Here is a 25,345-nt window from a genome sequence, read left to right as displayed (position 1 = left end):
ATGACACGATTTTCTATTTTTTCTGTGAAAATTAGAAATAATTATCCTGGTATTAATGATTCAAAATTTAATGGCAGTGTCTACATTTCCTTTTTTTTAAAGTTTGCTTGGAATAAAAGATGTATTTGGATTCTAGCCTGAAATTACCCAAAGAAATGAAGTACATATGATCTTCCTTTCTGACTGTTATTCATGACTTTCGAAGAAGCTATCTCAAAGGCACTAAGTTTATACCTTACACAGCCCTTGCGTTTTAAATTTTCAAACCGCATGGTTTTGTGGTTTCCCAATAACAGCCATTTGGCCTCTTCAGCTCAGCAATCTGCTGGTTAAATCCCTAATGGCAACAACAGATATTGTGTCTGGACAACAGACAGGCTAAAAAGGGAATATGGAGGAATTTGGGATGTTGTGAGGTGATATGCAGCAACATTCAAGGCACTGCAAGATTGTTGGGATTATGGCACAGAGCTGTGGGATTACTGCAGGGAAGGGAGGTAACCTCTACAAAATAAAAAGGCACTTAAGTACAAGGTGCAAAGCTACAGAAAAATGGCCTGGAATAAATGTGTTTCTCATAGAGACAGGTACTTGTTTATCTTGTAAAGCTGGTCACATGCATTCAAACAGTATGTTATCTGCAATGAGTACTGTTTATACTCTTTAATACAGATAATTTTTTGGCATCTTGCTCAGAAAACAGGTTGTCTCTTTTATGTAATCTTCCCTGGTGGGTGGGTGTGGGGATCTCATCTGCCTTATCCAATGCCTGTATTCGTCCCCCTTTACAGTGATTCTCTGATGAAAGACATCTGTTGTGCAATGCCTGTCATCTATACTTTGATAAATGCACTTGAGAATATATTTTGGTGTTCAGAATTATTTGTATCTTCATCTCATCTGTGTTTTGGGGTAACTCTCTACAAGTGATGTGGGCAGAATGAATACCAAACATTTCAAGGTCAGGTACTGCACTGATTCTGTTAGATGTGTTTATATCACTTGCTTCATGCTCTTCATGTTGTCAAAAGCTCAATTTTCATACTAAAAGAATACTGGCAGTACTATGCATAATCAAGATGGTCCCTTGTTAGTTTTATTTGTGAAAAGGAAAACTAAAAAAAAAACGTGGTGAGAGGAATAGATTACTTATTTATTAGGGAGTTAAATGACATAGGAGATGGTAATGCTAAAAGCTTTCAGGCAGTGCTTTCTACATTCAAGGTAGCTCACAGGTGTTGACTGCTTTTCTAGATCGAGCAAACGAGGCAGAATGGTTAAGTGACCTGCACACACCCAGCCAGTTGCACTACCAGTTATGGGGCCTGGGCATCTCTATTGGAGTCACTGGTCTCTCTCAACTCAGTGATAAAATTGTCCTTACATTCTCTCTCTATCCCGCCAAATAATGCCACTTTTAGAATAAATCTCGAAAGTGATGAAAGCCTGGCATGATTAAGGAGATATTCTGAACTCTCTGGTGTTTGTAAAGTGCTTTTTTGATTTGCAAATTGTTCTCGACGTTGCATTTGTGGAAGTGTATGGGTGGAAACCAAATGCATCTTTGACATTTCTTTTATGCATTGCTGTCAATCAAATGGCACATTATATTATTTTCGTCATTTTAAGAATAAAGGATTAAATGACTATTTGAAAATTCTTGGGAAGTAATAAAAAAAAGCATTCAGAGGTGTATCTATGGTGAAAATAAGTGCAGTTCTGTTATTTCTATAATGATTTTCTTCTCTCTGATTAAAACATTTTTAAAGCTCACTGCTCTTTTTAAAGCAGCAATGACATATGACTACTTCTTTTCTTTCCAAAGGATTTCCTGCTGCAGATTTTCACAGTATTTCGGATACTAATACGACCAGAGATGTTTCCAAAAGACTGGACAGTGATGCGTTTGGTTGCAAACAAGTAAGGTATTTTTAATGTTATTAAAAAGTACGGGTAGTATGCACAGAGCACAATAAAAATAAATTTATATGATGTATGTAATAAAAATTCAATATATTTTTTATAATGCTGGCTGCAGTTCTTTTTTTAATTTAAGATTTCAAATTTCTGGACTTCTTTTATACTACAAATTTATAATATAATCTATACCTCTTTCTGTTTTGAATTTTAGTAAGCACATATAACTGGAAACTCAGAAACACTTTTACAGAATAAAGCTGCAAAGCATCAACGGCTTTGTTTTCCAAGTAACAAATGACAAGTCTTCCAGGAACTTCTTTTCAAATCTGTTCCTTGAAATTCCGAGTTGGTAAAGATCTGTTTGCTCTCCAGAAGAAATTATCAGCTGTAATATTGTTAACGATGTTTTTACATGTTTGTTCATTTAGTGTTGGTCAGAAAAATCACAAATTAAAAATCACAAATCAGGAAATGAGGCACAGCACAGGCAGCAGTCATGTAAGGCTCTAAGCAGTGCTTAGTGAGATTTTCAGATGAAACCTGCCCATCAGCCATTCTTTCTCTGCTCAGGCCTTATTTTTAAAGAAACAGGTTCCCAGCATTTCTAAGAAGTAATTATGACAGGTCTGAAACTATTAAGTTTTATTTCACCACCTTTATCACCGCCTATCCCTTTCGTAGTCTTGGCTTTAGGTCAGATAAAGCAGCTGAACGATCAGCACAGTTACACAAAAGCAGAGCAGGGGCATTGTGTTGGGCAGACCTAGGAATCCAGAATGTAGAATCGGCTTAAAATTTCATGATACGTATTGCAATGCCTGATTAAAATTCAGTTTTAGTCTGCATTGTGCCTGCTGGCTTCAAGGAGAATTTAAATTTGTGGTGCTGTAGCAATTGTACTAGTAGCAATATTATTGGTACAATTAAAATTGACAACACTTGTGTGTATGATCTGTATTTGTTGTGTGTGTGTGGATATGCAAGCATAATAGTATTTGCTCAAGCTTTGTCATGACTTGAAAAAATTAACATTTTTTGTTAATTTTTATTACCTCAGTGTTGCTAATCTTGCCAAGTTTGAATTCCAGAAAAAAAAGTTACTAATTAAAGAATGGATAGGATCATTTGTTTCTGTTATGATATTAAATAAGGTATGGCTGATACCAGCCTGTATCTGGTAACCATGCTTAAGAAATAAACTGAAACACAAGAAAGAGGGAAAAAGACATAAGAACTTTTAGACAAAATAGATAGTCTAAGAAATTGTTATATATTCCAGTAACAGCTGGCTTGGCAGATGGCTTTGCAACAGCTGACATGTACAGAACTGAGGTTTGGGAGCGACCTTGGCACGTGTTACATGGCTGGTGATGTTCAGATGATACGAAGTTCTGCAAAAGGAGCACTTTTCTTCACCAGTATTTTAGTAACCATCACACATCTCCCTTTATTAATCCACGTCATTTGTTTCTGACCATCTAGGAGGTGAGTCTATGCCCAGTTCTGTCAGGCAAAGAAGTTAGGCGGAAGCTGACAATAACTGCTAGTGGGAACTGGCCACGAGGAGCTCGTCAGACCACCTAACTGATCCTGATAGCACACAATTGCATAAGCACTTCTGCCAGCAAGTGGGATTGTAAGCACATCTTTACCAATTCAGCTTTCAATAATTGCTTGACTAGGAATTTGTTCCAATGTGGAGGAAGTGCTAGTTTGCTATGAAATAGGGGGTTGACCAGGTGTGCTTAAATGTGTGGTGAAAGTTGAAGCCTCATTATTCCTACATTCCTATTCTGTTCCTTTTTGAGGCAGCAGAAAGGAAAATCCACTTCTGTTCTCTCCTCAGCTGCAGAGAAATAGTTTTTCCAGAGCTGTTTCTGAATGGGAGCTTCTTCCTTTGCCTCATGTCCCTCACTGCAATGGCAGTGGCTGCCTTCCTTTAGCTTCCTCAAGGTGTTCAAAAGCACAATCAGTTTTAGCTTTGCTAGAATTGTTCCAGCCCAAAATCTTGAAATGCAAAGGAAAGAGCCTAGAGGCAGGATGTGAAATTAGGGCACTGCCTGCCCCACAGATAGAAGTAAGCTGTTCTTCCTGAGCTTCAGTTGATCAGCCAGAGCACTTCCAGGGATCTGAGACTCTTCAGAACTGAAGGCAAAACTTCTTGAGCTCTCTGCTCTATTCATGTCTAAAAGAAAGAGCCAGAAAGTCTAGCCCATCTTTTTAAGAGCAGAATTAAGTGATCCAATAACAGTCTGGGTCATTTCTAACTTCTGCTTCCCAGGAATAAAACAAGTGCCATATTTCCTGTGTCCGACGGCTGCCCTCTCACCTGTCTGGCCTTTTACTCGAGAGACTGCAGCTCACCTGAAGGTGGTGTGTGTGTCATGGGAGCTTCACCCATCGCTGCAGTCAATCAACAGCAGCACTGGTTTTCTCTCCCTGTCCCTAGAGTGATATAAAAATTCAAACTGTCTGGTAATTACAGGAAGAGAGATTTAGCCTGTCTGAGCTTAGGGAAGAAATAAGTCTTAGCAAGGATATAATCAAGTAATAAGCTTTTCCTGGGAGAAAATACATTTTTCCTCTTACTTATGTATGCAGAACTACAATTACCTGAAATATTTCTAAGTCTTGAATGCCATAATTCTTACAATATACAACATTTACATATAAAAATATCGCTGCCCCCTGCCTCATTGTGGTTTTTTTTTTTCTTTCTAGTTGCAGTGTTTTCAGTAATTATGTAGCATCTGATACTTGGATTCTGTCTGGGAAATTAAAAAAACCCACCAAAACTGAAGATACTATGAGCTCAAGAAGGGAAATCTCTAACTATCCAGAAACTAAGATGTTTCATGATGACACATGTAGGATCTATAGTTCTGAATGTTCATATGCCCAACGTGTGAAAGTATTAACAGCTAGCATTAAGTGCCAATTGACTTCTAAAATTTGAGAAATAAAGTATCATTTAAAAAGGCAAACTTAGGACTAAAGCAGAGAAATAGATTTTTTGAATTGTATTCTGTAATGGAAGGAGAACATGCAAAAACATCCTTAGCTTCTAAGGGTTGAGCAATGAGACAAAAAACTAAAGCTTCATAACCATGTAACATCTGTCATGAGCTAATCAGCATGTATGCAGGAAAGCAAAATAATTACTAACGGTCATTTAATATTTCTAACATGGATGTTACTACTGAGTTACAAATATGGCTTTATGTATACTATGGAAAATATTATTTTAATTTCTTTCATTCTGGGAGTAGACTTTCTTTCTACATCAACTAGGTTATATCTAGCTTCTATTTGTAACTGCAGAGGAGCACCACATAATATAGGAAGATGTCTGAATCAGTTGCCTAGTGCCACAGAGAAATACTAAATTTTATAGCAAAATATGACTTACTAAAACTGAAGCTTCTGGAGAAGACCTTGACAGTCTCAACTGGAAATCACTGTGTAATGGTCACTGGCTTCAGTTACCTTAAGGTTAGGAAAAGAATGACTTGTCTAATACTTTAATTGCCTGGCATCTTTTGAGAGCAGTTAATAGACTCAGCTGAACTTCATGTTATTAACAGTTGAGGAGGGACTTAGAGAGCAAAGGAGTTTCAATTACTTGCTGAGCAAATATTTGATATTCATAACATACTATGCTTATGTTTATGTATTATTGAACAAAGAACTAATTTTCTGCTGCTCTTGGTATGCAAAAAGCTTTAATTTTCAAGATCTCTGTGTAATTAACTGTGCAAATCCTTTCAGCATTTTGCTTAATGGTAGAGATGCTAGGTCATACAATCCTCAATTTGAATATTAGAAGCACACAAAATAGGTGTATGAATAGTATTATTTATAGTAAAATAATTGATCTGTTTACATAAGGTTTACATAATATGTTGCTTACACTGAAATTTCAAACATATCTACTGACAGTTGGGCATAAGGGCTTTAAGTTGACAATCCTTTTGGTTATCAAATTCAGTAATGGCTGAAATACATTATTATTATTATTACTATTATTATTACTATAAAAGTAACTCAAATGGAATACACAGTAAGGGAAGACATCAAATCAGCATTAGGGTCATCATTATGACTGCTCTGAAGAATCCTGTTAGCTCCCATGGTGTAGGAGTCTGAGACTCCTACAATGAACAAAAATTCTTGCTTTTATGTAATACATAGTGTTGCTAACAACATTTTTGCTTTTATGTAATACAGAATGTTGCTAGCAACTGAACCTGGCATTCAGTCCTTCACAAAAAGCATAGATACACATAGGCACGCGTGAGTAAATAAGCTCATAAACATAACAGTAGAAGCATAACATATATGCAATTCAAGGTTTATTTCATTTATTTGTGAGCTATGAAAGACATTTTTGTTCAAATACCTCTGTGTTTGGGAATATTTCGCTCTGAAATAGCAAAGGATGGAATGAGAAGCTATTGTTATACATTCATCCTATATAAGCATGGAAAAGGAAAGCTTTCATTTTCTACCACTGGCTGCCCAGGCAAAAGCCAAGTTGCCAGAGCACAGCCCAGGCAGTAAACAGTTGTTGAACTTCTGGATTTTTCAAATAGCTTATTGCAGAAAGGTTTGCTCTGAAAATTTGATGGAAAAGCCACTCCCAACAACAATGGCCTTACCAGACATTGGGCTAGCATCCTTTGTATGGGTCCAGCATAACTTAGTAGCTACAAGCAGATGTTTTTGTCCTGTAAAACCAGCATTCTGAACAAATATGTGGCAGGTGGTAAGAGAAAGAAAAGCAAGTGTTGTCACAAACTCAGTTTATAGTTTGATACTCAGATGGATTTCAGATGAATGTTGTTGTTGTTGTTGTTTGGAAATTGCTGGCTGGGAATCAACTTGGAATGTGAGTACTGTACCAGATCAGGCAGCTGTCTTCTGGCTGCTGCCTCTGTTTTGTGCATTTTTTCTTTTTTTATATATAAGCATCCCCAACCTTAGCTTGTTTTCTGTTCTACCTGATTTTAGATTCAGAATAACAGATTGTGGGTCAAAAACAATGTCTTCAACCTTGTGTGTTGCATCTGGTGGTTTGAGGTTTCTTTATCTACAACATAGATCTCATGTTAGAGACCCACATTTTATCAACTAATCCATATCATATCTTTTGCTTACCAAATAAATAAAACCTGAGCTAAATTTCTTATAGGAAGAAATACTTGCATTGCAATTATTCTGTTATGTCAGGAAAAATCTTCAAAAAATATTCTAAAAATTGCATTTAAGATGTCTACTTTATACACCTCCCCATAAGAATTGAAGCAGATCTTTCTGTTCAGTTTCACCTGCCATGGAAGGAATGTAGCAAGAAAGGAATTGTCCCAGACATAAATAGAACTATGTAATGTAAACTTGGCAGTATGGTTACGGATCTTGTGGAATTTTCTCTTGAGTAAAGTTTTTCAGGTATTTATTACTTTGGACTTAGGTGGAAATTTTACAAAGCAATAATTCTGATGAACTGACTTATTCTATCAGAATGTCTTCCTGAAATATACAAACTGTTTCCATTTTGTGAAGCATATGGGCTTTAAATTAAATCATGCACAACAACAAGAATGAAGGGGCTCTGTTCTTATCCATGCCTCGATTATTAACTTTGCTTGTACTGCATTTTGCTAACATTTCACTTTGTGTTCCATGCTGCAAAGTGAGTGCTGTACACAGGCTGTAACTCTCCATTGGTGAAAAAGTGGGATTAACTTCGAGATGAGTGCTAAGCATGGAACACTACTTGGATAGAAAAGTTACAGAGTAATTGTTGAGAAAATAATATGTATGAAAAGGACACTTGAACAATGGAATAGGAATAAATGAAACATGAGACTCAAGCACTGTTCTAAAAACAGTCTCAAATGGCTGTTGCAGGTGTTCAGGCACATCAAACAAGAAGGTAAAGTTTGGCAGGGACAGTAATTTTAAAAGTAGAAGGATGGAAGCAAACATTTGAACTACTATTATGTTAAATTATACATAGCCATTTTTTATTTATAAATGTGAAAACTGTCAAAAGTGCCAGAAGAAAAATATAGTTTATCTCCTAGGTGGGTTGGCTAACATTTAATTCTCCAGTGTTATACAAATGAAAAATATTATAACCTTGAAATATATATATTGCTGTTACTATACTTGACCATTTTTTTTGTCGTGAATGCATTGCAAAAAATAGTAAAAAAAATGAAGTCCAATGTATAGAAAGGGAAACAAATTTTAGCAGTGTAACAGCATGCAGGTCAAGAACTATGTTCAAAGAAGAACTAAATGTATTAATAATAGACAGATGGTAATTAAATGAAATGTGTAGATATAACCTTTTTCTCAGAAGATCTTTAAACAGTTGATTGTTGTAAAATACATAACAGCAAAAAGATCATTCTGTGTTTATCTTTTTTTTTCTCCGTAAGTATTCACTTCTGACCATTTTCAAAAAGAATTTAATGCTTTATATGGATTTTTAGTTTGACTAAATATGTTGGCAGACAAGAGTGCTGCAGAGGTTAGTGTAAGGTTTGAATCATTGAAATTAGTGTATTTAAATAATCTCAAAGAATATTCTATTTCTGTTGATTACTGAAGTTGGTTGCTGCAATAAACAAAGCCATCATTGACCTTTGGTGACAACTACTGTGAAAGGATCTTGGTCATATATATTTATTTAAGATAGATTATTACAATTCAGGCAGTTGTAAATGTAGGGTAATATATGAGTATTTACAACATACAGCATAAGGATCTTTAGAAGCAGATCCTTCTCTCAGAGCTCATGCAGTTCTGCATTTATCTGTTGTCATTAAAAAGACTTTTTGTCCATAGAGGTGTCAATGTTGAATATTGGTATTTACTAGATATTTTATATTTGCAATCTATATGCACATACTTTCAGTACCAAGAAAGCTGAAAACGAATTGTACAACTGTGTGTATTAATGCTATTAAGACAAGGTGTGTAATAAATCTGATGTCATAATTATTTGCAGAACAAAGTTTATGATTGGTCTTGACCAATTATATTCTTCTATATAGAATCTCTGTTTTCAGTGCACATTCTTACAGCACACCTTATTTATCTCAATGTGCATGTTTTCTGTCAATAGGTGCAGGTAAGTCAGGCATTTATATGATTTGTTGAAAATGTAGTATTTAGTGCCACTAGACATGCTACATCTGTTTCTTCACTGGAAAATTCTCTGGCTTTGATTCTTAAATATGAATTTCCACTTAATGAGAACTCCTGTCTTTTTCATTCTTTTCTTCCCAGTGTGATCATTACTACAGTCTTGTACCTTTCGGATGCCCTTCGTAAAAACTTCTTAAATGAAAACTTTGATTACAAGGTAGAGTAAATTATAGATGCAATAGCTGCTACATCATCCTGTGTCTTGGTGGTTCTTAAACTTAGTTCCAGCATCTAAACAGCTAGAACATGTACTAAATCAGTAATTTCAAACACTCAGAGATGTTTTTTCTTAAATGCAGAACTATCCTAAAAATGACTGCTGTGAGGTTTTTTTAATTTCATCTTTTTTTTCATTTTGTTATTTGAGCCTCTTTGTTAGACTACTTATTTAGGATTTTTGCATAGCAATTTTTTGGATCAGAAAAGCTAATGAAATTATTTAGCTATTATTTTTTTGTTATCACAAAAAGAAAAAAGTATTTCATGTTTTTAATCAATGCAAATTTATATAAAATGCAGGTTTATATTTTTGTAATTTCTCTCAAGACCAATTAACATGCTGCATAATTAAAATTATAAAATTATGACACTTCATGGTGAATGTAGTTAAAGTTGTTAGTGGGTACCTCATATAGTGAGATACTGCATTTATGATAAACTGTGAATTACAGATTATGCTTTTAGGATTAAAACATCTAGGAATGTGTCTGAAAAGACACATTTCCATGGAAACAAACCTGAATGAATATTCTGCCCAACCAAGAGATGTTAGTCCAACTACTGCATCATGAAAAGTGCAGAATTTCCTTCCTAGAGAAGACAGTGAGCTCCTGTTGACTTCCAGCAGGGTTGTGGATGCTTCTCTGAAAATTCAGACTTCTGTTAGATAGATGGGCAGGAATGCAGATTTATCTACTCAACTGAACATGAGGAAGCCTATTCTTTATGAATTTCTGTAAGTTCAGGCTTAAACTGATAAAAGAATTGCCTGTAGAACAAGGCCTCTATGTTCCTTAAACTTGAGTAGCAATGTTATTGCTGTCCTGCTGAACTGCAGGGTCTGGAATAGGGCTCCCTCTACACTTCTTGTCATGGAATTGGGTTGTTAATTGGGTTGTTAAAATAATTAGTATTTTATCTTTAATTTTATCTCTAAGTCTTAGAAGTAGAATATTCAACATCTAATTCATAAAGCATGAGCACAAAACATCTGTATATTTGCAATATCTTAACAAAACCTGGTTTTGGTTTTTGTCCAGTGAAGGCTGCAGCAAGTGAGACTTGCAAATACTATTATGAAGTGTGATGGACAGAGAATATCAATCTTGTTATGTGATAGCTTTTGAGGTGTCAGAATTTTTTGGGGTTTGGACTTGAAGTGCGGTTTTCTATTTAAATATACCCCAAAGAAAGTTTCCAAAAGTAAGGTTTTCTGATTTGGAGGGATGAAAAAACCAAATCTGTAACTTTGAAACTTTTAAATTTAGAGATGTAGGATATGTAAATAGATGTATTTCTGCTGAACATTTTGGAGTTGGTGAAAACTATATTTTGGGTCAAAGAAATTTAGTCAAAAGCAGTTTGAGTAATTTATTAGTTGAGACTGAAACAAGGGCTGTGATTTGAAATTTTGCATCTTGAGTGGTCATAAATTGTGGTACTGAGAAAATGAAATAACCACATGCCATATTCTTATTGTAGATATGGGATTCCTACTTTTTTCTTGCTGTAATTTTTATAAACCAGTTATGTCTGCAACTGGAGATGTTCACACCTTCCAAGAAGAAAAAGGTTTTAGAAAAGTAAGTATTGCTATCAGCTCATAGAAAACTAACAGATTTAAAATTTCTCAAGATGCTAGACATTGGAGGTTGCAAGAGAGCCCACTGAAAGAAAAATGTATCAGTATGTCCACTGACTAGAACAAGAGTTGGTTCTGGCCCTTTGTACGGGTCTTCAGAGCCAATAGCCTTCATGTGAGTGCCTCAAGTGGTTCAGACACGGGGAGAGAAACAGCCACTCATTGCCGGAGAATGCGTGAGCCAACTCACACTTGTTCAGGTGTTTCTGCCGGGCACTGCACTATTGTCTGTATGAATTAATTGTATTTCTTTAAGTTATAACAAAACTATTTGTTCTCAGAGGGAGAACTGGAGCATGTTACGGCAAAAAATAGGTTTTACTTCACAGCTGTGTTACTGACGTGTAGCATTTTGGCAATATTTTGAATAAACCTGGGTTTAGGAATCCTGTTTTAGCTGGGTACGATTGAAAGAGCAAAAACCTGGAAGAAACCAGCACTTTCAAAGTTGTTTTTTGTGGACTACAAATGAGACATTTCATTTAATAATGTCACAGAATAGCATATGAACTTGATTTTCTTAAATTATCTTTCATTTTTTTGCTTTATTTTTTAATACACTGCAGATATGGTGACATGCGGGTAACAATGGGATGTGAAATCTTCAGTATGTGGCAGAATTTAGGTAAGTGATTAAACACATCATCAGTAACTCATAAAATGAAAGCAAATTATTAGTTCTTCAGCTATTATATATACTTCCCAGGGATAGAGGAGTTGTTGATAATTACGTTCAAGGTATGAAATCTTGATTCAAGTTTAGGAAAAAGTTTGTCATCTGTAGTTTCTTCTTTATAGCTAAACTCAGTTTTCTAAGCCTTGATACTGTATCTGACCTATTCCTATTTCTTCACAGACAACTGAGAGAATACTATCAGAGAAAATGAAGAAAGAAAGTACTACTCTTTCTGGGCAGAATTATTATGCCTTGAAATATACTCATGTTCTTATTTTTAGTCATGTTGTCAAATAGTTTAAGGACAAGGCATGTCTTAATTCTGAAGCTCTCCTGAGATGCTGGGTTTGCACCAAGTCTTCTCTGAAGTCTTATTTGCACTAAAATATAAAGGCATAAACAAGTCAGTGACTAATGTATAAACAACACATTGGTCAACAAGGAAAAAATACATGCTTGAATATTAACTTAGGAACACATTTATATTTTTAACTGTGCAAACTGAAAGTATGAGTGTCAGAGAAATGCAGTTAAATGTTGTGTGGGGAAAAAAAAAAAGTGAGTAGAAGATTTGGACACTACGTTTGTCATCTTTGTATTTCAGTTATTCAATATTTACTTCATCATAAGGCTTATTTAAGATACAGGAACAATCATCAGATGATGAGATTTCTGTTGATGTGATTTCTGAGATACTGTCATTTCAGTTCTATCACTCTTTTCCCCAGCAAGATGTGAAGTTGCAAAAAACTGTCTTTCAGATCAGCCTGTACTAAAGAGAGACATGTTCAAAATAAGAAATATTTTCTTACTAATATCTTGTTAATGTCTGATAAGTAGCATATTTTACTTATTTACAGTATTTAGTATTGCTTCACTCACTAAGACATCCCTCTAAATTACGTGGCTACATTATGGGTATTTCAAAACTGGTATGTCAAGGATCACTCCCAGGACCCATCTCCTTCCTGCACGCACACCTTAGTGTGCATCACTGCCCCACGCATGTTGTTTTCTGCTGAATGGAAACCTGGGATGCAGGCAAGTGATGCCTTTCAGTAGGGGTGAGTTTCGTTGGACACAATATGGATCTCATCTTGTAATGTGTCCAATTAAATACTATAGTCAGGATATTTATTTTAATTGGTGTCATGCTAGTCAGCATTTTACAATTCTTGTAGCAGTAAGAGTCGTCGTAAGCCTTGATGCTTGTACAGTCACCTTGCTTTCATATGGATAAGCATTCTAGGATGTTTCCAGAAAGGGAAAGTTCTTGTTCTCCTTTGCACAAACTCAGACACTGAACAGGGCAGCAAGCAGGGCTGAATGCCCACTGGAATATCCAGAGGTAGGCTGGACGTAAATTAATTCCTATGTTGGAAAATCAATGCATCCTGATTCATAATCCCTTAATTTTGAGGATGTCAGAAGTCTTACTTGTGGAAAACTGAAACTGAATGGTCAGTCTTTACTGTATGCCATTTCTAGCTTTTCTGATAAGAACTTCATTTTCTGTTAAGTGGAATGTGGTGACATAATAGAAGATGTTTCAGCATTGATTTTCAAGCAAGTTGTTTTGAGAACAGCTGAGTCATATCTTCCTTTTCCTGCAATTGAAACACATATTTCCATTTCTATACTTGCAAAACTAAAGATAGGTAAAAATCAAAGTACTTACATCTTTCTGATGAACACAGAATATCAGGCAGTTAACCATTTTGTAAACACAAGGATGTAAAGCTTAGAAACCAAATTATTCCTGTGAAATATAAATGAAATGCCTAGAGAGTGCTTTGTCTGTCTTTGTTCTTTTGCTGGAGGATTAACTTCGCATACAGCTAACCCACTGTCACTTCTGAACTCAGTATTGCATAATAAAATCTGATAAATTATGTTGGCCTTATATTCTTGTATTGTCTATAGCTTTCACTTTTTGGGCTTAAGAAATAGCCTGTGCTGTGATGGACATGTGATTTTAAAAAAAATCTATAGACATTTAGAATGCTACTTTTTCATTCTTCAGATAGCATTTGGATTGCTTGATAATGCAGAGGATACCCAATTCACATTCAAGTTTATGTTCATTTTCATTTTAGGGGAACACAAGCTTCACTTTATTCCAGCACTGATTGGCCCGTTCCTGGAAGTGACCTTGATCCCTCAGCCAGACCTGAGGAATGTAATGATTCCTATTTTCCATGACATGATGGATTGGGAACAAAGGAGAAGTGGCAACTTTAAACAGGTACTTTGTGTGAAGCTGTTTATAAAATAGGACTGAATACCAAGCATTTCATAGAGTCCTAGTGGACTTGAACCTGGAGCTCCATTGGTGGTTCAGGGTGGAGAAGATATCCACAACTCTGCTGTTGGAGAGGGATTACAAGGGTTTTCCCTTTTTACTCTTTGCAGGGCTAGTAAGATTCTCCAGCTAATACTATCATGGTAGTTATGTAAGATGAAGGATAAAATCCATGGCCTGCTGAAGTGAAGAACAAAACTTGAGCTGTTTTCAACAAGGTTGTTGTGGTGGTTTTTCAGCTCTGCCTTACAGTAGTACAGACTGCTGGTTAGATAGGATTCAACCAGCTTCCCTTCTGGTTACTATGGAAAAAGATTAGATGTTCTTCTTCAGTAAAGATCCAAGCATTCTTGTTGCTCAGACACTTTCTTAATGGGCTAGGAAGGAACGACCAAGAGTGCCATCTGCTCCCACAGCTCCCACTCAGTTCTTTCAGACTGCTTCAAACCATTCTCAGTGCCCTCCTTCCTGAGGCTTCAAAATGAAGGAGAGTAGAAACATTATAATTACTCCCAGGTAATCATAATGCTTAGGGTGGGAACTGCATCCAAAACACAAAACAAACTATTAAGAACAGAGGGGAGTGCATGTGATGTAAGTAGGTAGTTTTTGCTATCAATATATAAGCTTATTTTTAAAAATTCCCACAGAAATGTTAACAAGGAGTGAGAAAGAAAAAAATCCGCTTGTTCTGCTTCTCTGTGTTTTCAGCTTGGGTTTAAGTGTAAATTGTAATAGATTTATTCTGTAATAAAATAAGACAACAGCTTGGTTTCTCTCCTGGATTTGTGATTGTTAATATATTACTGTTAAAAAGGAGGTTTGAAATGTGAATACACAGTGTAGCATCAGCTCTATATTTCTTATAATCAATACACTTAAAAACGTGCATTGGAAGAATCATTAACCACCAGATTTTCTTAACCACAAGTTTCTTTGGTAGCTAATATCTAAGTCCAGCAAATTTGATTTCTAATGAAATACAGTGGCAGGTGAGAGGGTTGGGAGAGTCTGAGCTCCCAAGTATTCTGAATGGTGCAGGCATTTATGAATATTAAGTTATAAAGAATGGGGTGCAGGTCACAAAAGATGATCTTTTTACTTAAGTCTAAGAAAATAGCTTGTGCTTACAGCCTTGCAGTGAGAATTCAGGCAATTTATTTGGGCTGTGTGCTTTTCCTCTGACTCCATAAATAGATAGCTGCCTTAGCAGCAGCAAATGCTACTCAGCCTGTAGTTTTAAAGTCACGTTGCTCAATTTAAATTAGCTCCCTCCCTCAAAAAAAAAAAAAAAAAGAAAACCCACCAAAAAAAAAGCAAGCCTCACAAACCTCGGGAATGATAACAGCTTCAAAGAGATGAAGTGACTTATCACATGATTGACCAATAATTCTAAAATATTCATTTAGCAAAGTCCCTTACATAAAACTAGATCTTCCCTCCATTTTCTCTAATCTCATTAAAGGAAAAGAAGCTGTTTACACCACACTTATATGTTGCAGGTGGAAGCAAAGCTGATTGACAAACTGGACAGCCTAATGTCAGAAGGTAAAGGTGATGAAACATACCGAGAACTCTTCAACAGTATGTGAGTAATATGTTTATCTTATAATTCCTTGAGTTCAGTTGGTTGTATCAGATGCTAATGTCATTGTAGAGAAGTAATGCTTAAACCAGTTGTGATGCTCATTTTTTCTTTTCTTTTTTTGTTTCCTTAAAATCTAAAGAATAAAACATTTCGTGGTGCTGTATAGCATCTGTAAAGTCTGGCAGTACTTCCTGCATGCAGATATAATTGGGAAAGGCTAAATCTGTTATATCACAGAACATTCTCTTTCTCTATCTACTAATTTTGAAATCAGAAAAGCAATAAATGCTTCCTAATTGCATAGGATGCAGGTAGAGCTCAGATGGAGCATTTTGAAAACAAGGCATGACAATTCAACAAAAAGTGTTTAGTAAGTGATTTTCTATTGCTACAAACTTGTACTCCTCTGAGTAATGTCACCTGTTGATTTATTGTTTGATGTAAGCAATTGTGTTTATTCTGATAAGATTATTTCTTTTAGTTTTCTTTTATAAATTACTGGCCAAGCTTTTAGTGTTTTTTCATAAGTGACATGTCACTTAAGTCTAGTAGGAAAAGCAAATGATAATGCTGAAGTCCCTAAAGTTGCCCATAAATTATTCCCTGACTGAAATAAATGATTGTCACAGAGTACAGGTACAAAATAAAGAACTGGACTCTGTCTCTGTTGTTCCTCAGAGCTCAATTCCACCAAAGTGAAAGATTTCACTTATTTCTGATGTGTTTATTTTAGTAGGAAATGTACTGTTCCTCTTTAGGATTCCAAGCTGCTATGTTTTCTTCAGTATTACTAAATACGTGACTTTTTTTTCCTGTTTATATAGTTTCTTAATCATTTCTTCTTCTTCAAGTATTATTTTTGGCTCTCTTGTCTTTGGTTAAAGAACAAGATTCAGGTCTTGGTGTCTGAAAATAGCAAACACATTGTAATCTGTAATTGTACTGAGTTAAAAAAATAGAGTTCCTAAATATTTATCATGTATAGAAGCAAAAGTGGGTAGAGAGATTAGGCAGAATAGTATGGAATTGAATTAATAATAGCAAATAGCAATTCAGTATGCTAAGGAAGAGCTTTCCTGTAATTATTCATGATGTTTTCATAATCCGCATAAAGATAATAAAAGGTAAGATATTTTCAATATTTTTGTAATACAGTATTCTAACTGTAAAATTAAGTCATTAAAGGAAAAGCTCTAATTATAAAATGAAGCCTATGCAAAATACATCAGTGTGTCTATCACTGAAATAACTTAAAATTCTATAAGAAAGCATACTGGTATCAAACAAAGTTCCTAATTTTTTTATGGTTTTGAGTTAGATTTCAGCTGGGGAATGTTAAACTTTGTACAGTGAAAAATGTTGAGAGCCTTTTATAAATCTAAATGCCGAAGACATAGCCATGGTAATTTAAATTGCAAAATGTCTCACAGCATCAGGATACTTGTGGTTTCTGTCATGGTATAACAGAAGTAAAACTAAACTCTTTGGGAGATTTCAGAGTAACTGCTTGAGTTCACTCCCAGCTAACAAAAAAGGTAGTAGTTACAATTAGTTTTTACTTCAACTATATGCATTACCACCTCTCAAGAGGAGAGCCTGTAGAAGGTACTAATTCTAAAATGGAGGATGACATATTGTTCTAGGGTATGTGAAGAAAAATGATGAAAATCAGGTGGACAGTTTAGGGAGTTGACTGCAAGAGACGGGGTCAGTTAGCCTGAGATTTTGGGGTTTCTTTATTTCTTCCATGGGTAACTTAAACTAAGCAATATTAGAGGATCTTTACACAGCAATATTAGGGTGTCTGTACACAGTGCAAGAAAGCAGACTTGTGTAGGCTGAAGTGGCAGAGATGCAGCAGGTGCCCAAAAACTGAAATAGTAATACAGTTTTGCAGCAAGCAGTGGTTTTCTAGTCTTTCATGAAAGCAAATGCTACAGTATTACCTGAACTTTCTGAAGATTAGGCATGATTAATTTTGATAGGTATCACTGGGAGCCAGGGGGATGCACACACAACTTGAAATACAGCCTGGGAACTGCAGTGGGTGTGACACTTTCAGGTTTTGTCATGCTTTCTGTTTATTTTGTCTGAATTGGAAAATGAATTTAAATCTCTTAACTCCCACGTTAACTGCTTTTTTTTCCCAGATACAATCACTGCATCTTTCCTCTGAACATCTGTTTTCAAGGATAAATTATAAGCATCTCTGGAGATAGCTAAAATACTATGTGCTTAGAATTTACTGCCTACAACGGAATTATCTATGTCAAATAAAAAGACAGAAAGTAGGGGGAAGGTGGCTGCTGTTTATTTTGAATCAATGTCTTTCTAGGGACTTGAATGTGACTATTCACTGATTAGCTCCTGATGTCATTTGAAGGACCTGCAGAGCATGAAGTAGTGAACATTTTGTTATTATGAGAAACTAGATGTTGCAATTGGTATCTATTGTGATTATGGTATGAAAGCTGTTCTGATCTACATTTACACTGTAATACTGCAGTTGAACTCCTAAGTTAATTAGCTCAGGGAAAAGAATGATTTCACTTTATTAAACAGTTGCTGGTTAAAATTAAATCCTCAGAAGCCAAGTTATATACTCAAGTAGCTCTTTCTTCTGAGTCCGATGGATGCTGCCAGTTTATTACTCCTGTAGCTGTATTTCAGTTTGGCCTAAGACAAGCCATTCCAGATTTGGAAGTTAGGTGGCCACATTACTGAAGCACAAAACCTGGACTAATGAGTCCTGCTGGGGGCCTGGCAGTGAGACTTCTCTTTGAAGAGATTGTAGCTGACGTTCAGCTGGGCAGGCATTTATTACTGAGTTCTGCCACTTTCTGGGTGATTTCTCTAGCCATGAAGCTATTATATAAAAAGTGATGACTGCTACCTTTCCTATGCTGCCTTCAGTCATCTTAATTTCTTCCCCAAATGCATGACTGAATTCAGCACTGCCCAGACCATTAGACTCTGTCTGGAGTGAGTTTTTTGAGAGCCTTTATGACTCGTTCAGGGAACCTCTGGCTATAGTGAGGTCTTTGTACTCCAAAACAGGCATCCAGATGTTTTAAGGCACCTCTAGGATTAGCTGCCTGTGAGCTAAAAGTCTGAGTAAGTCTGAGCTTTAGGCATCCAAAATCCATTAACTAAATGACTCATCTAGCCTGATCATTGTTCTAAGCCTGGTGTTTGTCCCTGGAGAACTCCGGTGTTCTGGGTCACCATTTTCTTACTCTTGGGGTACCCAAGATTAAAAATAATTAACCCACCACCACCAAAAAAAACAAAGCAAACTATAATTGTTCGGGTGAGCCCAGGCGTTAGGCTATAGTAGCATGGATAGACAGGAACATTTTTATTGCTTCCTTATGTTGTTTAACCCCCTTAGTGCTTTGTACAATATAGCCAAGCATCTTGGCTATGCTTTGGGATCTGTAAGAACAGGGATTCAATTCCACCTAGATTTAGCCAGGATACATTTGAGTAGCTTTTTCATTCTCAGTGTTTGTTCTCTGCATTGTGTGGAAATGTGTGGTGGGAAGAGGGAGACATGCAACAGAAGGCAAGTCATAAATTTTTTAAACTGACGACATTGATGTCAGTTTGAATACATACTTTGAATGTATCTACTCAACCCATTATTAGAAATTGTGTGTTTATAATGAACATGCTAGTGCAATTTTAAAGAAAATGCATAAGTCAAATGCAGATAAGAACAATCTGTTTTGAAAGAGACGTCAGACTTCTATTGTTTTTCTAGAGGAACTATAGGTAATTATTTTGTTGAATCTAGGTTGAAATGTTCCTTTTTAATATAGGGTTAAAAGGAAGTAGAAAGGAAAAATCACTACACTAATCAAGGTTTAATAATGTGACAGGCTGTACTCTTATTTCTTATAAGACACAAATGCTTGTATTAGAAAGAACGTAAGGGGTTCAAAAGCAAATTAAGGTAGCCTGTGTATTCTGTATGGAAAACAGAGATGCCAGCTTCGTGCTTCAGCGTTTTCTGGTTAATGATAGCCTTGTCATCTGCCTGCTAGCAACGACAGATAGCCAGATAGTCTCTGATTGTGAGGGAAAGACATCTGATTGCCTCCTGAAGAGATGAGTTTAAGATGCATGCAAAGGTGCAGGATGAAGATCAGTATTTCCTCCTCACTTCCAGCAGAGCACAGCTACATTTAGGTCAAATTCGTTTGGAGAATTGCATCTGTGACATCCCTGAGTCTGTAAGGAGCAGAGCTGGAGTGTATAGCTGGTGCAGTTGGCATGTAGGAGTTCCTGAGTGCTCTTACATGTTTGAAATTTGGACGTAGGAGAGGGACTGAGCATGCTCAGGGTAGATGAAGGTCAGTGGAGCTGACAGCTTGCCCACTGCAGAAGGAAGATTCAGAGATGCTATTAACAACTCTCTAAAGCCTCTAAGTATATGGATGTGGTAATTTTCAGAGGCTTCTAAATAAACCATAACTGAGTACATTTTCAGGGAGACTGCTGAAGTATCTCCATGGATGTGACATCCACCTAAGCTCCTTTACCAAAGCATAAAAGTAACACAGATCTGTTTATAAGTATTTCCTTGCTCATTCATATAGTGAAAATGTGGGAAATTCATGCCTAAATGATTAATAAATAAATTGATAAGCAGTGAAAATCAGAGGCCTGTAGCAGAAGTATACTAAGAATAATAATAAAGAAAATTATATTAAGTATAGTTTTACTGACAGCTCCACTTACATTACCATTTGGAAATCTTTCCACTTCAATGTGTAATCTGCATTTATATTGGTGTAAGAACTCAGCAAAACAGTTTTTAATAAAAGAATCTTATGGCACTTTAAGCTAATGGAATTGTACATGTGCATTGATAGTATGTTCTCAGAAAGAAATGTTAAGTGAAGAGAGGGAATCATGTTATTAAAATCCCTCCTCTATTCTTAAATTTCATGCATACTGAAGTATTAGAGAAGAGAGGTGAGAATGAAAAATTTGTTAAAAAAATTGAGACAGTATATTTGAGCTGATGAATATTCTTTTCTAGGAACACCTTTAAATTCTGCATTTTCTAACATATCAATGTGAAGTAAATATATAAATTTTATGGAAGAGGTGTGTTAAGTCTTTGGGATCTAAATATATTCTGAAAATTAGGTATTTCATATATTTTAATCTGACTCAGCTAATACAAAAATCGTTTGTTTTGTCAATGCTTCCTGGACTAGAATTCCACTTTTTGGTCCTTATCCTAGGTAAGACACTGTTTGCAAATTGTGCTTCTTGGGAGGGTGTTTGTAAAAGAAAATCTAACTATCAAAGATGTTGCTAAGGTATTAAGGTACTGGTAAAAGCAGAGAGGTTGTCATAGTAACAGTTAAAAATAAACAGTGAAATTTTTCTGGCTTTTTTTTCAGTCTGCTGAAGAAAATTGAGAGGGAAACATGGAGGGAAAGTGGTGTTTCATTAATTGCCACTGTGACTCGCCTCATGGAGAGGCTCCTGGACTACAGGTGAGTGATTATCACAATTTAGAAGTAGGGTTGTCACCTTTGAAATATTAGGAACAAATACGGTTATCTTGCTCAAACAGTGACTGCACATGGATACATGGATACATCCGCTGTAAGTGCTCAGGATCTCTGACAGCAGCTGCTTAGTCATCAGGAAAATGCAACTGGCAGGATGAAAACAACCAAGTGGTCTCCCCATGGTGTAAAAATCCCGTAGCGTGTATGAGTTTCCTGTCAGGGATTGTAGTAACTTCTGGCAGTGGGTTAGTGACTCAAGTCTGTCTGAAGACACAGAGCTCAGTACTAATCACCTGACAGTTGTTTTACACAATATGTAAAATTCTTATCACTGTGTCAATCATGCTTAGTTGTAGTGTCAGCTGGCACAGTAAGTATGTATACAAAGACATGATCTCTGGGTGAACACCTCACATCTGACTCTACCACACGATCAAAGGAGAGAGAAATGAGAGGCACGTACTCTCTTTCAGGAGTGCGAGACTAAAAGCAGTTTTCCCAGTCAATTGTGAGCCTGTGTAGAGGCTTCAGATTTCAGCTTAGTCCTCCTTATTGCCTGTAGCACTTTACTAGAGCTCAAGCGTAAGGTTTTCTCTCTGATTCCATAGGGACACATGGTGAGACCTAGTACTCCACTTGCTATCATCACTGACAGTTTATAAGGAAAGCTATTTCATCAACAAAGAGACTGAACTCTTAATTTCTAGAAGCATGGCACTGCTGTTTTTCTTCAGGGATTTGTTGGATTACAACCCCTAGGACGCCTAATCTTTCAAAACAGTGGTGTTCTGTTAGTTATGAGAGTATTTGGGGCAATTGTTTAGCTCATGTATGCAAGAATGTTTTACAGTTATGTTAAATTTCTTTTAATGACTACATGGTGATGTCTGCCTGTTATTCTTTTATTTCAGCATGGTTATACAGGCTATTTTTATCTGTGTTATAAAAAAGTTCATATAGTAATGACAAAGACAGAAAGAAAACATTGACTTTCTTGACAACTGAGGTGTTCAATGTACTACAAAAGGGGGCATGAAATCCCTTAGCCACTTAGGTCTGCTGTTCACCCGAATGCCATAATTTCAGTCAGCTTGCCAACTCAAATATGTCTGTTTTCTGAGGTGTGCCTCACTGTAAGAGGATAAACATCATTCCTTTTGACTTTACTTTCTGCTTTAGGGACTGCATGAAAATGGGAGAAGTGGATGGCAAAAAGATTGGCTGCACTGTTAGCCTTTTGGTTTGTATAATACTTTTTCTTTCCCTTTTTGATATCAGTTGTGCATTTTCTACTATGCAGATACACATTTGAATAGGCGATACTTTGCTTCTTGTTGCAATTTAAGTGGAATTTGACAGAATATACTATGCTTAGAATCACTGATTGGTTTTTTTCAGGCTGAGATCGATACAGAGTTAGTCTTGGCATTTCATAGCTGGGTTCTGAGGTCTCCAGTACTGCTTTATTCAGTTTCAAGTCTCTTTCTACTTGATAAACTTCACCAAAGTACTTTCCAAGTTTAATTAGTCTCTGAGTTCATAGAAACAAACATGCCTTTCCTCCTCTCCCAAACCCAACATGTTTTTTCTTGTTTCTTTTATTCCCCAATAACTGATGCAAATTGGTTCTTACAGCATGTAATATGGGATAGGAGATCTTGTAAATACTGCAGGCTATTCTCTCCTCAGTAGAAGAGATAGAAATGCTGCTCAAGACCTCCTGTTGTCATGTTATCATCATTACAACCAACCAACAGTGCTAAATCATAAGTATGAAAAAGATGGCATTTTTGTTTAAAAGATGCATTTTAATTCTAGGCCAGTTTCCACTGACAAGTGTGTTGACTTCTGTTAACCTTGGAAAGTTTCCATTTTCATGGTGGATCTTTTGAAAAGCTGTATTTTTAGCCAGAGGAAAAAAAAACAAAATAAGCTGACTTGTAATTCTGCGTTTTTGACGTCAGTGAAACAATTTGGTATCACTTCTAAGTAGCAGTTATACATAGGAGAACAAAGGATTTGTTCAGTAGGAAAACAGTGCTCTAAATAGGGATGATATTTACTATGAAGCCATAAAGCAGCTGGCTTGCTGTCAAAATATGTGGCATGATCTGAATTCTGTAAAGCACCTGGATTATTTTCATCCCTAAGGAGTTTTTAATCTATTATTAGCAAATCATCCAAGATTAGTACAAAAAGAAAATTAAAATATTTAAAAATCCCAAAACACCATATTACTTTTTAATGGGATTTTCAATGACTCATACAGGCTAAGGTGGACTTCATATCCTAATAATCTTCAAAGAAATTTTTAATACTCTTGCACAACAGAGAGACAATGAATGCTTAATTTTCTCAAATCAGTTTAAAAAATATTTTCTCTATAAATTTTTTATTTTTATGTTTTCATAGTGTTCCTCCCACCTTTTTCCTTGATAATAACTCAATTTAGGAAACAGTGGCACAGAATAAGAATACTGTACATTAGGAGAAAAACTGCTTAGAGTTCAAAATAGTGATTTAAACAATAGAACAGAAATTGTTAATTGCTAATGAGAACCAGTGCTTAGACTCTTTTAGCCTACAAATTTTTATTAACCAAAGCAGATTATCCTGAATGTTGAATATGTCTAGCAGGAGGACTTCAACTGCATGTCCATTGTGAATGTGGCAGTACTTGTGAACAGTGCTATAGGGTTGTGCTCCTCTCCCTGTAACTTTTTCATACATTGCTTCAGGGCTTGTAAATAGATAATGAATGTTTTGAACTAAGAATTATGATATTGCAGTCCATATTTTATCCATGTAACAACAAATAGCAGTTATATGTTCAGAAATCAAATCTATGGATGTATTTCTGGAGTATTATGTTTGAAGTTTTTTATTTGTAACCACTATCATAAATTTATTAACTACTGCATTTTATTACAAAATTCAATTTTATTTCAGAATTTTTACAAGACTGAACTGAACAAGGAAGAGATGTATATTCGCTATATTCATAAGCTCTATGACCTACATCTGAAAGCACAAAACTTCACAGGTAACTGAATACAAACTAGAAAAACATATTTAGGTCTGTGGTTTGCGGTCTTTTGCAAACCTGTAATCTGTATCCTCAGTGCAGAACATACCAACCCAGGCAACAGCTGAGTTTCCTTGCCTAATTGATGTCTCTTAAAATATACTGCTTTTTTCAGCCCCACAGCTCTACTATTTTCTGAGCCATGTTGAAGGTAAATGACTTCTATTGATACACACAAGCAGTAAATGTGTGATACAGTCATTTTTCACCCAAAAGGAGTAAAGTCTAGAGGAAGTTTTTATTATTTCATTTAGTGGTATCTGAGCCTATACCCTTTCCTGTAATGCTTCTGGCTATCTGTTTGGTGATGTGTTTCTACACAGCTGTGTTTCAGAACCTCATTTTTAGGTTAAAAAAAAAAAAAAAGAAAGGAAGACCCATATCACTTACTCATGATGAGGTAGAGACCCTAAAACCTGTGACAAGTATTGCAATTTCATGATGTCTTTCTAAAGCTTCACATACCACATTTGCAGTACTATTGTATGCTTTTCTGCTATCCATAAGAAAGATTGTTCACTTGGCATTTCCACAGTCCCTTTGCAGTTCATGGATTTAAATGTAGACTAGATAGCAGGATATGTTAAAGAGAGATTCTAATTTCCTCATGTGACCTGGCAATAGTGAGTCACAAGACTGTTTTGATTATCAAGCAGTCTCTCTGCCACAGCTGGCTTGTGTGCCAAGCTATTCATTTACATAATAGATCCTAGTAACTCTTTGAGCAGTCTTGAGTTCCTTTTATGCATTGAGTATTATTCTGTGTCCAGTTTACCTCCAACTGGGATATGAATGTAATTTTTAAAATTGTTTTGCCATCCATTTTGATTTTAAGCAGTATTTTGCTCAAAATTTATTTCCAGGACTTTGTTGTATTTCCTATATGTTTATTATCAATGTGTGTGATTCTTTGCATTCTTTGCTGTGGTAGATATCACCACTTTTTTTTTAAATTTTATTTTTTTTAATTTTTTAAATTTTTTTTTTTGCTATGAGAGCCTTAAAGAAGAGTTGTCTCACACCCATGATTAGAAAACAGACTTGTGTAGTCCATTGCCTTGCCTTATCAGAGACAGCACAGACTTTTGTAAATCAGCTGATCTAGAGAACTTGGGATTAGGAAAAAATTTTGATACTTCAGCAGCACTCCTTTATGTTGCGGCA

General features: G+C 35.8%; 1 protein-coding gene across 5 annotated transcripts in view; it reads left to right on the top strand.

The window, feature by feature from the left end:
• The window catches only part of DOCK4 (dedicator of cytokinesis 4), a 232,411-nt gene that overhangs the window by 175,833 nt on the left and 31,233 nt on the right, over positions 1-25,345 (top strand). For 3 of the 5 annotated variants that reach the window (XM_032107391.1, XM_032107389.1, XM_032107393.1), the window contains 10 exons: positions 1,826-1,920; positions 9,220-9,295; positions 10,840-10,940; positions 11,566-11,624; positions 13,772-13,920; positions 15,480-15,565; positions 20,794-20,820; positions 20,983-21,078; positions 22,276-22,336; positions 24,046-24,139. In XM_032107391.1, coding sequence (XP_031963282.1) covers positions 1,826-1,920; positions 9,220-9,295; positions 10,840-10,940; positions 11,566-11,624; positions 13,772-13,920; positions 15,480-15,565; positions 20,794-20,820; positions 20,983-21,078; positions 22,276-22,336; positions 24,046-24,139 — 844 coding nt within the window. The remainder of the gene's footprint in view (positions 1-1,825; positions 1,921-9,219; positions 9,296-10,839; positions 10,941-11,565; positions 11,625-13,771; positions 13,921-15,479; positions 15,566-20,793; positions 20,821-20,982; positions 21,079-22,275; positions 22,337-24,045; positions 24,140-25,345) is intronic. The other 2 variants (XM_032107392.1, XM_032107390.1) reach the window with 1 other exon arrangement.

Source organism: Corvus moneduloides, chromosome 4 (genome assembly GCF_009650955.1).
Source record: "Corvus moneduloides isolate bCorMon1 chromosome 4, bCorMon1.pri, whole genome shotgun sequence".
Classification (NCBI taxonomy): domain Eukaryota; kingdom Metazoa; phylum Chordata; class Aves; order Passeriformes; family Corvidae; genus Corvus; species Corvus moneduloides.
This window is presented reverse-complemented; position numbering and strand designations above follow the sequence as displayed.